The 16,708-nt window shown below is 41.4% G+C and overlaps 1 protein-coding gene across 1 annotated transcript in view; it reads right to left on the reverse strand.

The window, feature by feature from the left end:
• Positions 1-7,262, reverse strand: part of KCMF1 (potassium channel modulatory factor 1) — a 74,368-nt gene extending 67,106 nt beyond the window's left edge. Inside the window, exons 1-2 of the mRNA XM_075067507.1 lie at positions 7,250-7,262; positions 6,251-6,343 (exon numbers count right to left, since the gene is read on the reverse strand). Coding sequence (XP_074923608.1) covers positions 6,251-6,343; positions 7,250-7,262 — 106 coding nt within the window. The remainder of the gene's footprint in view (positions 1-6,250; positions 6,344-7,249) is intronic.
• Between the last annotated feature and the right edge of the window lie 9,446 nt (positions 7,263-16,708).

Here is a 16,708-nt window from a genome sequence, read left to right on the forward strand (position 1 = left end):
AACCACAATTAGCTCCAACTACACTTTAATAGTAGGGATAGTTAACAGATTTTATTAGGGAAAGTAACAGTTTCAAAAGAGAAGGTAGATAGCATACTCAAGGTAATCCATCCCTACAAAACCAAATTAAAAGACATGCCTGTTTCAATGGACGACTCCCAGAAAAACAAAAACAAAAAGCTAGAATGACTCCAACAGCACCTTCTAGACTTACATGAGACAAATTATGTTATCTAATGTTAAGAACCTAGGTAGGATTCCAAGTTGCCAGGTGCAGCAATTCTGTATCCGGGTGAAGTAGCAAAGTTTGGAGGTCACAGCTAAAAATGAAAGATCCCTCTCAGTGTGATGGTGTAAACTCATACTGAATGAGAATAAGGCAGGACTGTGAAACTCATAGGAGCTACTTGTCATGTCATACACAAGGTGAAATAGGAGAAAAAGCATACAGTTTCACAATGGAAATGGAATGGATTCAGTAGGGCAGTGATATCCGAACTTTTCCTCTCATGTTCCCCCTTACCAGTAATGGAATGCGTCTGTGCTCCCCCAGGCTGGGACTTGGGAGCAGCGCTGCAGCCAGGAACCAAGAGTGGTGGCTGGCAGCCAAGCTGCAGCCAGGAGTGAGGGCCAGAGTGGAGCTAGGGGGAGAGCAGGGCTGCGTGGCGCTCCTTCCCTCCCCTGCCTCCACATGGACATTCCTCCACACCTGCCTAGGGGCCATGCCCCAGAGTTTCGGGACCACTGCAGTAGAGCTTCTTGCTCTCTGTCTCAACTGGTATTAAATAGTAGATATTCGGCAATGTTCGCGGATGCAAAGAGCCCATTTATAAAAAACCCACCAAAGAAAAGATCCTCTACTGATCCCTGTAAACCATTTACAATGGACATGACTCCTGTGGCTGAAGTACTTAGCTAGAAAGCTTTCCTTGCCTGTCAGGTGTAATGAAGGCAAGATCTGATTAACAGCATATTGCAGCAGTGATGATTGTGGATACCCTCACTATTTTAATATTTGATAACTGACAGTGCTATCAGAGCTAGTCTTCTGGACAAAACTGAAGCACAGCTTAAAACTCCTCCTCTGTCTGTATCAACAAATGAGGGTAATTGAATCCTTGTCCTCCTCCTATCCCTTTACATATTGTAGAACCATCTCTCTCTCAGCATTCCCTTCTTTAGAATGAATATGCTCATTTACACCAGCTTTACTTCATGAGTTATATGTGGTGCTAGACAAATTTACTTGACATCTACTAACCTATGAACTAAGACTGAGCGCTTCAAAAGGCAAGCTGGGTGGTGAAATCCCTTTGAAATTCCATAGGACTTGGCCACCAAACTCCCTCAGGCCCCTTTGACTATCCCAGTGTAAGCCTACAAACCAGAATTAAAAAAAAAAAAAAAAAGCTGTGCTGGGTTTAACCCCTCAAAGCCATAACCCTGCAAAAACACAAGTCTGTATTGCATTTAAATGTTAAATTCTGGAGAATATTGTAGGTGTGGCTGGTAGTACCTATTTACCCTGACACTTCCCTTTAAAAGACCCTGTTTTTATTTGCTTATATCACCACCAAATGTTAACCACTGGCTGAAATTTCCCATGCTGGATGTCTGCCTCAGGCTGAAGGGTGGTTTTTTTTTTGAAAATTGTAGCCAAAACCATTCAGCTGTATCAGAGAACTAGGCTAGAGAAAAATAGGTTTACAGAGTTAAAAAAAATTCCGGTAACCTTTTCTTTGAAAAGCTCTAGGAAAATCAAGCACTCCAAAGTTAGAAAATGCCAGAATTAAGATTGTCCATGCAACCTTACTTCGGCCCCCTTATGCATATGTGATAGAATAGAACAATGTAATTAAAGACTATTTTTTACACAGGACTCTCCCCGCAGCACAGGATGGACCCACTCTGAGGATGAATCAGGGCTGTGTAGTAAAGGAGAACATAAGGACAGACCGTTGGTCTGACCCAGTATTGTCATCTAGCCCAGTATGCGGTCTTCCAACAATGGCCAATGCTAGACCGTTTAGAAGGAATAAATGGAACAGGAGGCAATTATCGAGTGATCCACTTCCTGTCATACAGTCCCAGCATCTGACAGAAAAAGGCTTAGGAACAACCAGAGCATGCGGTTGCATCCTTGACTATTTTGGCGAATAGCCATTAATGAATCTATCCTCAAAGAACTTCACTCATTCTTTTTTGAACCCAATTATACTTTTGGCCTTCAAAACATCTCCTGGCAACGAGTTCCACAGAGCTAACAGACACTGTGCTGTGTGAAGAAGTACTTCCTTGTTTGTTTCAAATCTGCTACCTATTAATTTAAATCAGGTGACCCCTAGTTCTTGTGTTATGTGAAGATTTCATTTCCCCATTCACTTTCTCCATATCATTCATGGATTTTTACAGACTTCTATCATATCCCCCCTTAGCTGTCTCTTTTCCAAGCAGAAAAGTCCCCGTCTTTTTAATCTCTGCTCATATGGAAGCTCTTCTAGACCCCTACTCCTTTGTGTAGCCCTTCTCTGCATCTTTTCCAATTCTAATATATCTTTTTTTAGATGGGGGAACTAGAACTGCATGCAGTATTCAATACCATGGATTTACAGTGGCATTACATTTACTGTCTTATTACTTATCCCTTTCCTAATGGTTCCTAACATGGTTAGCTTTTTTTGACTGCCACTGCACACTGAGAAGATATTTTCAGAGAAAAGGGGAATGTTGTTTGGAGAACGTATGTTTCATTTGTTGCAGAAGTTGGAATGAGGCCTGGGATGGCAGGAAGAGAAAGGATGTTCTTGGATTTTATCAGTGCCAGTGTTGCTAGGTCACTTAAAACCAAACTTTTCACAACGGTCACTCATGTTCCTCATTTTCTAGGTGCCTGACTTGCAACCTTGGGATCTGACTTGCAGAAGTGCTGAGTAGTCTCAGCTGCAAATGGAGTCAATGGGAGCCGTGCTTTGAACATATACTGAAGTGCTGTATGATGCTAAATACTCTGAAAAATCAGCTCCTGGTAGTCTCAAATTGGGCATCCAAAATTAGTGGGCACTTTTGGCCATAATCTCTGTGCCCCTGTTCCCCAACTGTAAAATGAAGATGATATCATCCTTCTCAGCTCACAGGGGTGTTGTGAAAATAAATGCATTATTGTTGTGAAGAAATCAAATACCATAGTGATGAGCATCACAGAAAAGCCCATGAGGAAATTCGTAATTGTGTCTTCAGAGCAGGTTTTGAATAGTGCGCTGTGGCATGGGGCCACACACTGAACAATGAGAAAATAAAAATAAGCGAGCACTATCCATCCTGTGCACTAAAAGAAACTTGGGTCCTTTGGAAAAAAAGTTCTGTGATCATGTAATTAAAGACAGTATCATAATGCAGACACTGAAGGAAAACAAATTAAGCTTGTACAGGCAACCTTAATTCTGGCATTTCCTAACTTTGGAGTGCTTGGCTCTGCAACCTTAATGTTAACAGAATTTTTGTGTGTAATTAAATGGAAGCCATCTGACAGTGTACCTACTAGGGCTGGCCAAACAGCAGAAAAATATTAAAACACATTAGATTAATTACGTATGTATTTTATCCAACAATGTGTTTGCCAAAAGCCATGACTGGCTCCAGAGCTGGTTAAATAATACAAAAACAGTATTTGTCAAATAAAACCTAATAATGCATTCACTGTGTACTTTTTACCAATCCTGCTTATGATGCCTCTCATTTTTGTATCTTTCCAGCTTAACTCTGATTTTCTTTCCTAATGCAGATCATGGGGTCTCTTTTCCTGAGTTGTTTTCAGTCTGTTTCCTCTTCTTTTCTCTCTCTCCCCCCACAGCACAGCCTGAAGACACTCATCTAATTTACTCTTGCAGCAGGCCTCAACACCGCAAAAGCAATGGTAGTTGCTCTCCCTAGAAACACCTGACACAGTAATGCAGCATAACAGGTGAATCTCTTCAAGGGCTCACTTGAATTTTACATATTCTTCTAACTCAAGACTTTCTACTGGGGCAGCAGAAGTGAGAAGAGTTGGATAGCCTGGCCCAACCATTCTTCTCTGGAGCAGCAAGCAACTCAGAATCCAGTAACAACAAAAATAATCATAAAAACATAGTAACTCTGGACTTCTACAGCAGTTTTCATCCAAGGATCTCAAAGCAGCCACGTTGCAGGGATTTAGCCAGTGTAACATGCAGAACCTGTGCATAATATAGCACCTGCCAGACTGGCCAGCAAGGGGCATGACATCACAAGCACAAAGTCTACCTCTTAAAACATGCTAAAGCACACTCTGGGCCTCTCCAAAACCATTAATGAAAATGACCAAGATTTAATACTTTTTAAAAAAAAAAAATCTTAGGAACACGACACTGTTTCACTAGCTCCCTAATTATGAATGGTTTGTCAGCTGAGAAAGATGGCATTTTATTGGTACTACACAGCAGGAACTCCAGCTGAATGATATACTGTGTCCACCTATAATTAACAGGAAATACAGCTCTTATTTTGTGTGACAAACCAGGTGACATTTAAAAGAAAACAAGAAAAACCAAGGCTCATTTCAGTTTAACTGAGCCCAATCCAAAAATCCAGATGCTAAACTGCTGATGATGTGCTGTTTATGATCTTCGGAACAACCAACCCATAAGTCACCATATTACTTAACAGTCACCTATAGAAGTTTTTAAACATTTTATCTGTTTACTCCCAAGTGAATTCATATGAATGCTCTACATTCACATACCATATGAGTGTAATTCTGATTAGTAGTTATCAACATTTAATTTATATTTTCCTATGGCATGCCAGCAAGGGGAAGCACAATCACTTTTTATTATTGATTTACAGCCAAATCTTCAGAAGTGTTCAGCTCCTTAACTTTAGCTGAAAATCAGGCAGAGGATCCTTCACTTGGACTCTCAAAAAACAAGGCACACAAAATTAATGAACACTTCTGATAATTTTGGCCTTATTCAATCATCTCAGTCACGAAGTTTCCAGCTTCTAAAATGCTTCCTAGACAGTTAATAAGCCAAAAAGTACTGACAGTCTCTCTCTACTGAAATAAATCTATGCATTTGATCAAGGATCGTTATATGGCCTATAATCCTACATAACTACATTTCCTGACAAATCAGATTGCGACCCTATTCATATTCAACTCAATTAAAAAAACAAAAGTAGAAATACTACATCCATTTTGAAGAGAAGTGATCAGACAAAATATCACACCCTCATTGGCAAATCCTCAGTGCCTACAAACTTGCTTATTGAACTTTCTGGATTTTAGCAGCACACCTGAAGGAGTCTTGTGCAATATCATTCCAACTACTGATCTGAATAAGATGACAGAACAGGTGTGGAAATTAGCATGACACTCAAAACATTTTCTAACAGGACTCACATTTTTCTACTTATGGGATCCTTTAATCTGAATTTTTTCTTTTATTTATTGAGAAAGATATTAACTGTAATTCACATTAGGGGAAAAGAGCCATTTACTCCCAAAGCTCTCTGGAACATATATAGCTATGGTCCCCAAACTGTTCCTCCACACACCATCAGGGGGTGTGCCCCACAGCCAGAGGATAGGGCCCATACCAGCCCCTACAGGGGGTGGGAAGGGAGCACCATGTTTCCAGCCCTGCTCCACCCCCAGCCTAGCTCTTCCCCCAACCCCATTCAGCCCCCAGTCCTGCTCCACCCCCAGCCCAGTTCTGCCCTCATTCTGTCTCCCACACAGTCCAGCTCCACCTCTGATCCCAGCTCTTCCCCATCCTCAATTCCATCTCCAGCTCTGCCTTCAACCCAAGCTCTGCTGCTGAGGAAGCCATGACTGTGCAGTCATTGTGGGGGGAAGAGAGGAGATGCAGATTCCTTTAAGAGGGGAGGGGAGGGTAATGGCAACTGGAAAAGTTTGTGTACCACTGACGAATAGATATGGTAGTATTTCTATATATCTTACAAGCAAGCTGTGACAGTCCTCATTCAGGGTGGTTGTTAGGGGAGCACTGTCTAGTGGTCGGGGCTTAGGCCCCTGACGTGCAAGCGGTGCTGTTGGTAGAGGAACCCAGGCTCCACCACTCCACTGGGCTCTCACCCAGGGCCCTTTGAGAGCTGCCAGTGCTCTGACAGCTGGGACTGCCCGCTCTCCCTGGGCCATTTCCAACCACCTCCCTGAAATTGTCTGAAAGTCACTGTCTGGGTTTAGGTAGTGTGAGGGATGTCTGCTCACCAAAAGGCACATTCTGGCACCTGAGTGTAGTGAGGTCACTCTCTTTTCTCTCTCGGGCAGCAACTGCCTCCTCTGGTGGTAGGGCCCAGCCTCCTGGGCCAGCTTAGGCCAAGGGCTTTCCCCTGCTCGGGTAGTTTGAACAAAAATAAAGGGGGATTAACGAAGTCCACAGTTCCTATGAAAGGGAGAGGGGAATGCTTCCCTCTCAGGCTCTCCCTGCAGCAGGTCCTCCCTTCATCTCAGGGAGAGACCACTGGCAGCTGTTTAGGGAGGGATTCTGCCTTTCCTCAGCTTTTTGCTCCTGGAGCTGCAGGTTTCAGGTCTGCTCTCTTCCCCGAGAAGACACCAAATGACCTGCTCCCCTGCCTTTTAACTCCTCTTCCAGTTGGTGCATTTACTACAGGTGTGGTGGAGCAGAGCTGCCTTGGCCCAGAGCAATTCCTTAACCCCTTAGTGTCCAGTGTGGAGTTTGTAAATCCCATCACACAAGCAAAAAGTGCACAAGAGAAGAGCCAGTGCTGATCTCCTAGTAACATTAGCAAAGAAATATATATTGACAACATAGACTGAGAGACCAAATTAAACTAGCCCAAAATTTTATTTAAGTAACACTTGATAATGAGGCTGACCTTGGCACAAAGCAAGCAAGACACTAACTTGTTTAAAGGAAAAAAAAAAAAAAAAAGCAACATTCATTAAGTACTTCCACCAACACTGCATGGGATCATTATACTCGTATTAACAGGTACAGCTGCATTTCTAAGAAAAAAGTCAACATCCACACAGATGTTTACAGAATAAGCTACGTTTACAGAATAAGCAGTACTGATTTATAGGATCAGATTTTGTCAGACAAAATATCCTTTTTGACAGAATAATAATAATTGGTGGGCAACGTGACCACATTTGATCAGCCTATACCTCCAACCTGCATATGCCAGCAGGCATTCCAAACAGTTGGAATCTGCAGGAAATGGTACAGCCAAACTCTTCTCTTACCAGGATCCTCCATGCATGTTCTAGGGTGGCCTGTCACCTTACTGTGCTGCCAGTATTTCTTCACAGAGACCAGGTCTACACTGCGACTTTAAATCGGTTTAATGGCCGATATACTGATTTAACGCTGTACCCGTTCACACGACGTCGTCATTAATATCGAGTTAAACGGCTCCTTAAATCGATTTCGGAACTCCTCCCAGACGAGAGGAGTAGCGCTAAATTCGAAAGTGATAACTCGGATTAGGGTTCGTGTGGACGGAAATTCGACATTATTGCCTCCTAGAGGTATCCACACGTGCACCACTGACCCGCTCTGGTCCGCATCCGAACTCGGATGCGGAGTGCCGGTAAACAGGAAAAGCCCCGAGACCTTTAGAATGACATTTCCTGCTTTCACGGTCGCAGCTCTGATCAGCACGGGTGGCGATGCAGTTCAAATGCAAAAGTAAGCTCCTGCATTTGAACCTTACGGGAGATACTAGATCTGATCGCTGTATGGTGAGACAAATCTGTTTTTATCAGAAGCTCCGTTAAAGAACAGGAAATGCCAAAGCGTTTTGAAAAATAAACTCCAGGATACACACGGTGCGTGAAACCCGTAACGGGAAGCCAGGACTCAAACGGATGCTCATGGAGGAGGGGGTAATGAGAACTACAGCTACCAGTCTCCACAGCAGTCTCTGAAAACTATTTGCATTCTGGCTGAGCGCCCAATGTCTGTAGCTTAATACACAGTGTCTGCGTGGTTTACGAACTGCTCGTCAGTCTCTCCCCCCCCCCCCCCAGCACGTGAAAGAGTAAAATAAATAATTCTTTGAGTACTGTAATGTCACCTCTGTGACTGAATGCTGCTGGCAGAAGTACACGAGTGTTGACAAGGTCAGGATACTGTTTGTGATCTCAGGGTCCATGATTGCTGTGCTATGGCGTTTGCTCATACACTCCGGGAAAAGCGCGCAAAGGGTTGTCTGCTGCCTTCACAAAGGGAGGGGTGAGGCTCTACCCAGCACCACCCGGGGCAATGTTTCTGCCCCATCAGGCACTGTGCTTCTCAACACCGGCGTGGAACTATGGGATAGCTGAGGAACAGCTACCCACAGTGCACCGCTCCTGAAATCGATGGTAGCTTTGGACCATGGACGCAAACAATCGATTTCGTGATCCCACTGTGGACGCGCTAAACCGATTTTATTAGATCTCTTTTGTAATATCGGTTTAAGCTAATTCGAAATAATCGTGCAGTGTAGACGTACCCAGAGCAATGCAACAGTAAACAGCCCAGCAGCTCATACCAGCATCCTAACTATGTCAATGGATTACCCAAACAGTTGTAATCCTGCCTTAAGTGGTAAAGAAAAATGGGTACAAATGTGGCACAGGTCATTGTGCAGCAGTTTAGCACTATCTACATACAGCACAACAAAAGGTTTCCAAACACTATCTCTCATACTTGGCTCTTCCAGCCTCCCATGATTTTAACTTCTACTTTGGCACAGAATATATATATTTGGTCCTGCTGGGTGCTGCTTCTGCACATTCACACTCACCTTCCCCACTTCCTCACACTACTGGCAATTCCCCTAAGGCTCCTGGGTTTGCTGGAAGAAACTGAGGCAGCTGTGAGGGTCCACACCTCCCTAATAGCCATAGTCTCTAAGTGTTAAGTGACATGAAGTTTACTCAGGTGGTATTCAACAGGTTTTAAAATCTTTTAGAAAAGATCTGGCACCATCCTGTATAGCTCCTTTGTTAAGGAGAGATTCAGCTTTCTCCAAAATCTCTATCTTGTGAGAAGGATCCATGAAGAGGGAAGAAGAAGTGGGTTTTGAAGGAGATTTGGTGTGAAATTGAATGTAACCACTGCAAACAATATTCAGCACTCATTGATCTTAAGTAATTGGATACCAGGCACCTTAATGCTGAGAAATGAAACTTGAAAAGGGAAGAGGTGCAATATTAACTTGAAAAGGGAAGAGGTGCAATATTAACAAGACTCTGGTCACGGATTCTCAATAATCCCGTCAGATCTCAGCTCTAGAAACTGATGAGCTCCTGAGCTAAAACTCTAGTGGCCTTGCTTGTATTATCCCTGCTTCTTGGAAGGATACAGACAACAAGGCTGGGTCTGAGGTCTATAGTAGAAAGAGAACCTCTGATGTATTTGGTAACTACCTCTAATACCTAAAAGCAGGACAGGCGAACTCTCTTGTGTTATAGCAGCCTCTGTAAGTCCTCAGGAGCAAACAGTGGCACGGGTAACTTTCAGTTTCACTCAGTCTTCAACAGAAGAGATGTCCCTCAAAAGGCAAATCCTCTACTTCTGACTGAGCTTCAGATGACAGTCTAGAAAGCAAGAATGGTGTTTTATAACAATGGCTATCCTTATTGGCCTGGTCCATGAATCAGAAGTATCAGATGCTCTAAGAGCATCCTTTGCTACAAACAATCCTCTATATAACAAAGTCCTGAGTAGCCTCTTCCTGCTCCTCATACAAGGTATCTAGGATGGGGGGAAACAGCATCCTACAGGGCATATTGATACTGTGCCATAACAATTTGGTAATTTGCTACCCGCATCTCAAGAAACCTGGAAGAGTATATTTTGCAGCCCAGAGCACTCATTCTTCTGCTTTCTCTCTATCCATCAGCACAGATCAAGAAGCATTTTCACTCAGATTGTTCTAAAGCTACAGATACCAAAGAACTGACAGCAGGATGCTGGAAAACATATAAAGTCCTAGTGAGTGATCTATATCAGGGACTAGTCAGCTTGCAATTCAGCTACACACATCATGCAACTTAAATCCACAATGGAACTAACTGAAGATGTTTACAAATACAAACTTCTTAAAACAGAGGAAGAGATAGTTACGGTCAACAGCAGAAGTGATAGCTTGTGACTGAAACCACCCAGATATATAGTGCTTGAGATATCAACTTAGCACAGGTATTTTCATCTTGCACAGACAATGCCCATAATAGCAGTGGACAGGGGCCAAGTTAGGACTGTTTGAGGTATCATAATTACATTTCCATACTTTTCAAAAATGTTAAGATGTAATGTAATAGAGAATTTCATGGCTCTCTAAAGCAATGGTTCTCAACCAGGGGCACACGTACCCCTGGGGTATGCAGAGGTCTTCCAGTGGGTACATCAACTCATTTAGATATTTGCCTAGTTTTACAACTGGCTACATAAAAAGCACTAGCAAAGTCAATACAAACTAAAATTTCATACAGTGACCTGTTTATACTGCTCTATATACTATACACTAAAATATAAGTACAATATTTATATTCCAGTTGATTTATTTTATAATTACATGGTAAAATGAGAAAGTCAGCTTTTTTCAGTAATACTGTGACTGACATTTTTGTATTTTTATGTCTGATTTGTAAGCAAGTAGTTTTAAGTGAGGTGAAACTTGGGGGTACACAAGACAAATCAGACTCCTGCAAAGGATACAGTAGTCTGGAAAGGTTGATAGCTACTGCTCTCAAGTTTTCTTTTATAAAGCTTCAGTGTCCTTAAGTCTTCAAAACCTATTTACATCTTAAAGTTTATTTTTGGTCTTGAACAATTCCTTTAAAATGTCTTTCCATATTTCTCTGCATACTGAATCCCATACCTACCCTAATCAATCCACAGTTACATTTAGGGAGGGGAATGGCACTGGAGGTATAAGACAACAACATAAATACTCACTGACCCTGTCTATAAGTGTGTGGGAGATGGGGGAGAGAGGGTTTTACATCATGATGATAACACACCTGTGCCCTGTTTGCAGTAGATTTCACCACAGGTACCACTGGAAGAACTCTACTCATGAATTATAGGCCTGATTTCTGCCAGCCTCCAATAAGCCAGAATTCTGTCCCCCTTCTCATTAAGGACTTGCATACATTAGAGATATTTACCACTCTAAAAAACCAACTGTTACTCCAACATGCTGGTAAAATACCACATGCATCCACATACAAGTACTTCAGACAATGCAGACACGTGCCAAATAGTGTTTGGATTAACCTGGCTGGTCTACACTGGGAAAGTTTACTAAAGAATCTCAACAATTCTAACACCAGCTTTGTTGGGCTGGAGGTAAAACTGCTGGAAACGCTAGTGTAGACCGTCTCAAGCAGCCAGACCTGTTTTTAACTATAGCAGTCATTGCTTTGCAGCAGATTTCACTAAAAAGGTGACAGAAACAGATCCAACCACTGATGCCTTGTCTACACTAGGGCTCCCAGCAGTCTTAATTCCAGTTCAGATGAACAGGTGTTAAAACCAGTGGGAAGTTTTCTTTTGTTTGTTTCGTTTTTTGTGTGTCTCCCAAAAATAGCCAGCAAATCTGAATTCTGTTTCCATCAGAGTCATTTCTTTGCCAGTGTAGACAGAAGTTACTGGCATAACAGCACAAACAGTTGAACGGTCCTCCCACTATTATCTCTCAATACATCTACGGACTTTGAAATCACCAAGAACCCACTGCTTTTGGAAGCTGTACTGGTAAATATGGGATAGGCACCCACAGAAGGTTACAACTGAAACTCTTTAGAAGAGCACTAGTATAGATGTGGGACAATACTAAAATGGTTCAGGACACTAATCACGCATACTAACTTTTTGTGCCCAGACCGTTTCTATTCCACTCCTTCAATTTTCAAACACAAAGTCTAAGATAGTTGGCCAACAGCAGCTTAGCCAAGAATGTTATTTGTGTTACTCTCATTAGGCTAACATTGGTGAGGCCCAGGAGCCTTGTCTATGCTAGGAAGTATATCTATTGCTGAAAATGGTTTTCATTAAAATAATTCCCACAAACTAGAATTTAAGATTGTTTCAGTGGTAGTGCAGAATAGACAAGACATTTTTCAACACTAACACCATTTTCTCTAGGCCGTACTAGTACTTGAACCATTTTATAAACAGGGGAACCTTAGGAACGTTGTGTGTGACGTTTCCTAATGTACACCGGGTTTAGTTGTGCTTCCAGCAGAGCTATTCAAAGGTGTCCAATTCAATTTCAATGGGACTTAAGTGCCTAAAACCCTTAGGCTCCTTTGAAAACCCCACCTTAGAAGAACTTGTGGGGATAAAAGAGAGGGAGAGGGAGTGGGAGAACAACAAAAGGAGAGGAAGGAAAAAAGTGATAGAGGCAAAGACAATTTGCGGAAAACAAGATGCAACAGAAGAGATCAAAGAAAATAAGAATTTATCGGACCAGACACAGCACTCAAGACAAGAAATGTTGCCTCCCAAAAAGACAATTTAGGCATCAGGAAATGGTGAAAGTGATGGCGGAGGACCAAATCTGATCTGAGGTATGAAATAAAATGGAATTACAACCCAGACCGAGAGTGTCGTCATCTACTTCGTTACTGGTAGGATGGAATCACACTGCCAAATTTCTGAAATTACATGTCCCCACCCTCTTCTTTATTGGGGTGGGTTTTTTTGGATAGTGAGTGAGTCACATAACACTATTTTGACCAAAATTTGAAGCTCCAAGTTATTACTAAAAATAGATTCCAAATCTTAAATACTAAATAGTAAAGTAGGTTTGCATGAAGTAACAAGTGAAACGAGAAAAAAGGAGACTGGAAGCACGGACTAGTAATTATAATGCACTGCACTGGGACTTGAGAGATCTGGGTTCAATTCCTAGCTCTGTCACCAACTCCCTTGTGTGACCTCAGGCAAGTGACTTAATTTTTCTGTGCCTCAATTCTCCATTTGTTAAAACAAAAATAAAATGGCATGAGAATAGTAATACTTCCTTTTTCCAATCCTTGGTCTGTTGTCTGGTTACACTACAAGCTGTTTGGGACAGGGAATGTGTCTTACTATGCATATGTACAGTAATTACCGTAACGGGGGCCCAAATGTCTGTTACAACCTCTAGACACCACCACAATGCAAATAATAAAAAAAATTACCCTGCTGTCCACTAGCGCTCAAGAAGTGGGAGAAAGTTTCATGGAGAAGAGGAAGAAGTCCAAAGTTTCCTGGAAGTTCTAAACAAAGCAGTTTTGAGGGAAACAATTCAGACACACAAAAACCATCCCAATAAGATGAATAAGGAAGTAAAAACTACTACATTGAGACGAATGAGAGTTTATACAACATGCCTAGCCAAGATACTGTCTAGGCACAATTTAATTTTTAAAATATACAAACTAAAGAATTTAACTGGAAGATATATCAACAAAAACCCCTCCAGACACCCAACCTGAACCTCTTCCCCAGAACAAATCTACCTACGTCCCTCAGAGAAAGCCTGGGAAACTAGATGAGCTTTGCAAAGTGCCCTGAAAGACCCAAGAAATTCTGGCTCACTATTGAGCATACAACAAAAATGAACACATTCTCTAGGCCTCAGCTTTTCATCTATCCAGTGAGGACAATAATGTGTACTCACCCTTAAAAAGCAATTTTGAGATCTGTAGATGTACTATATAAGTGATATAAAATATTACTGGACTCAAAGGCACTTCAGTGACAATGCCTTGCCATTTGAACTAGGAGGCTGTCAGCCTGAACATCACAACTAGCTGAAGTCAACCGAGGAAGTAGCTAGAAACCAAGTGATATAAAGCTTTATACAGCAGGTCAAAACCAAAACGTTGATTTGCACCTAAAAATAAGTTTGAGGCCAATAAGAGTACTGAGCAGGCCATTACGCTCTGCATCAACTGAAATTTCAAAGTAGCCTACCATAGCAGTATCAAATGGAGGGCACTGTAGTAACCCCATCCGCAGGTGCCAAAGGCACAGATAACTATAAGCAAGCTCCACATCTACACAAGAGCACAGAAATCGCTATGCTGCAACAGAACAGAGGTCCACCCAATCCAGCATCCTGTCCGAGAGTGACTAGCACCCAATGTTTCAGAGGAAGGCATAAGAACTCTACAGTAGGCAGAGTTGGGTAGTCAGCTGCCACATTAGGACTCATCCTGGTTTCTAATAGTTAGAGATTGGCTTAAGCTCTGAATCATGAGGCTTAATATCCCTTCAAAAATAATTATAACAATTATGGATACTTTTGTTATCCATATAAAATGGCCAATCTCTTTATGAATCTTGCTAAATTCTTGACGTCAGTGACCTCCGCGAGCAATGAGTTACATAGTTTAAAGTATTTCCTTTCATCAGTTTTCAGTTGGCCACTTTTTAATTTCGTTGAATGTTTCCCTTGTTCTTACGTTATAAGAGAGGAAAAACCGAAGCTCCTGATCTACCTTCTCTATTTACATACTTTTTCATGCCCGCTCTTATTTATCTCACTGCTAAGGTAAACAATCCGAATCTTTTCAACTGCTCTTCACATAAGAACTTTTGGCCTTAATTTTTCTGTGCCTCAGACACTATCTGCAAAATGGGGATACCACCACCACCTCATCTCATGAGTCCTATGAAAATAAATTTATAAATGTTCGTGAAGCACTCAGATACTTTAGTAATGAGTACCACAGAAAAAGCCAATGAGGAAACGAAACCACATTCAGAGCAAGGTTTGGATGGTGTGCACTAAATAAAGTATGGTTTCACACACTGAATGAGGATAAAATATTAGCTCGCTGCTCAGTGAGTACCATCTATGCAGTGCATTCAAGGAGGCAGGGGTCCTGGGGAAAAAGTAGGATATCATCATGTAATTAAAGACTATCTTAATCAATTTACAGAAAGAAGATGACAAGCTTGCACAGTCAACTTGAAATCTGGCTGTTCCTAACTTCCGAGTGCTGACTTTGCTACCTTAATGATGTGTGTGTGTGTAATATTTTCCATATTATTCTCCATCCCATTCATTGTGCAAAGTTTGCTTTTCTGACCACAGCTACACAGCAAACATCTTCCCTGAGCTATCTACAATGAAGCCCAGGTCCCTTTCCTGAGTTGATACAACTAATTTAGAACCTTGGAAGGTGCATTAGTAGCTTAACTTTCCCCCTTCGTTGTACATTACTTTTCATTACTGGTACTGAATTCATTTGCCATAATACTATGCATTCAATCAGCTTCTTTGGGTCTCGCTGAAGATCTTCTGGAACAGCACCATTCTTAACTCATCTAAATAATGTGGTCTCCTCTGAAAATTTTGCTTCCTCACTATTCATTCCCCTTCCCTGATCATTCATAAGTACATTAAACAACACTGGACCTAGTAGGGAACATTGAGGCACTCTGCTGTTAACCTTTTGCCAGCATGAAAATGGACCATTTAATCCAGGGGTTCTTAAACTGGGGGTTGGGACCCCTCAGGGGGTCATCAGGTTATTACATGGGGGAGGTCGCAAGCTGTTAGACTCCACTCCAAACCCTGCTTTGCCTCCAGCATTTATAATGGTGTTAAATATATTAAAAAGTGGTTTTAATTTATAAGGGGGGGGGGGGTCGCACACAGAGGCTTGCTATGTGAAAACAGTCACCAGTACAAAAGTTTGAGAACCACCGATTTAATCCTATTCATTGTTTTCTGTCTCCTCGCCAGCTTCTGATCCATGACAATACTTTGTTTCTTACCCCAGATCTGAAAGAAAGTCTTCTCACAGCCCTCTGTTATTTTAAATCTCCTTCTGCAGGAAGACCACACTGACTGGTTCACATTCAGAAGTTTTTTGTGCCACCAAAAGGGCCAGAAATGTAGATTTATTTACTTATTTATTTATTAAAAAAAGCTTAACTTCTATAAAGGTAAGGCCCACCTGCCAATGAAAATATTATTTGCAAGTGTATTTGTCAAACATATATTTCCAAAGCTGATTAGTTTTCCAAGGAATGCAAACATTTTTATTATACAGAAACTTATTCTATTTCCCATATTTTAAATTAGTTTTGTAGTTATTTAGGTTTGGCACTACATTCTCTCTGCCCCAACCATAATTCTCATTACCGGAACTACAGTGCTGACCCATTTCAGATACTGCACTTAACTTTGATTATAGGCCTAAACCTATTTGCACTGAGTAACATTAACCCACCAATATCAAGTATTCTGAGATATACGAATCAAGACACTAATTAAGAGCTAAGTATTACCATTAAATTTGGAAAAGTCACTGTAATAAAGCTAATACAGTGGCTTTATAACTACTATACTCATCTCTTAAATTTCCCTACAGAAGGGTTTTAAGAAATTTGCAGGCTATAAGGCTAATTTTGTGAAGATGTACTTCTGGAATAACAATCTTATATTTGAGGAAGAAGTAAGTGAAGAATTGAAAATGTGCACCACAAAGTACTGATTTTACAATTGGTTTCACGCATACATGTCTCTGTTAGTAAACTGATGCTTCAACACACTAGCTTTTCCTTATTTATATAAATTGCTATAGACTCCTTATTTGAGTCTCAGAGATTTGCATACAAAGGTACACTAACTCTGTGTTTAATGATATTTGTATAACTGATGGCACATGAAATCTCAATACAGAGCAGAGATCGACTTGCCTCCA

The sequence above is a fragment of the Chelonoidis abingdonii genome, chromosome 6, assembly GCF_003597395.2.
Source record: "Chelonoidis abingdonii isolate Lonesome George chromosome 6, CheloAbing_2.0, whole genome shotgun sequence".
NCBI lineage: Eukaryota > Metazoa > Chordata > Testudines > Testudinidae > Chelonoidis > Chelonoidis abingdonii.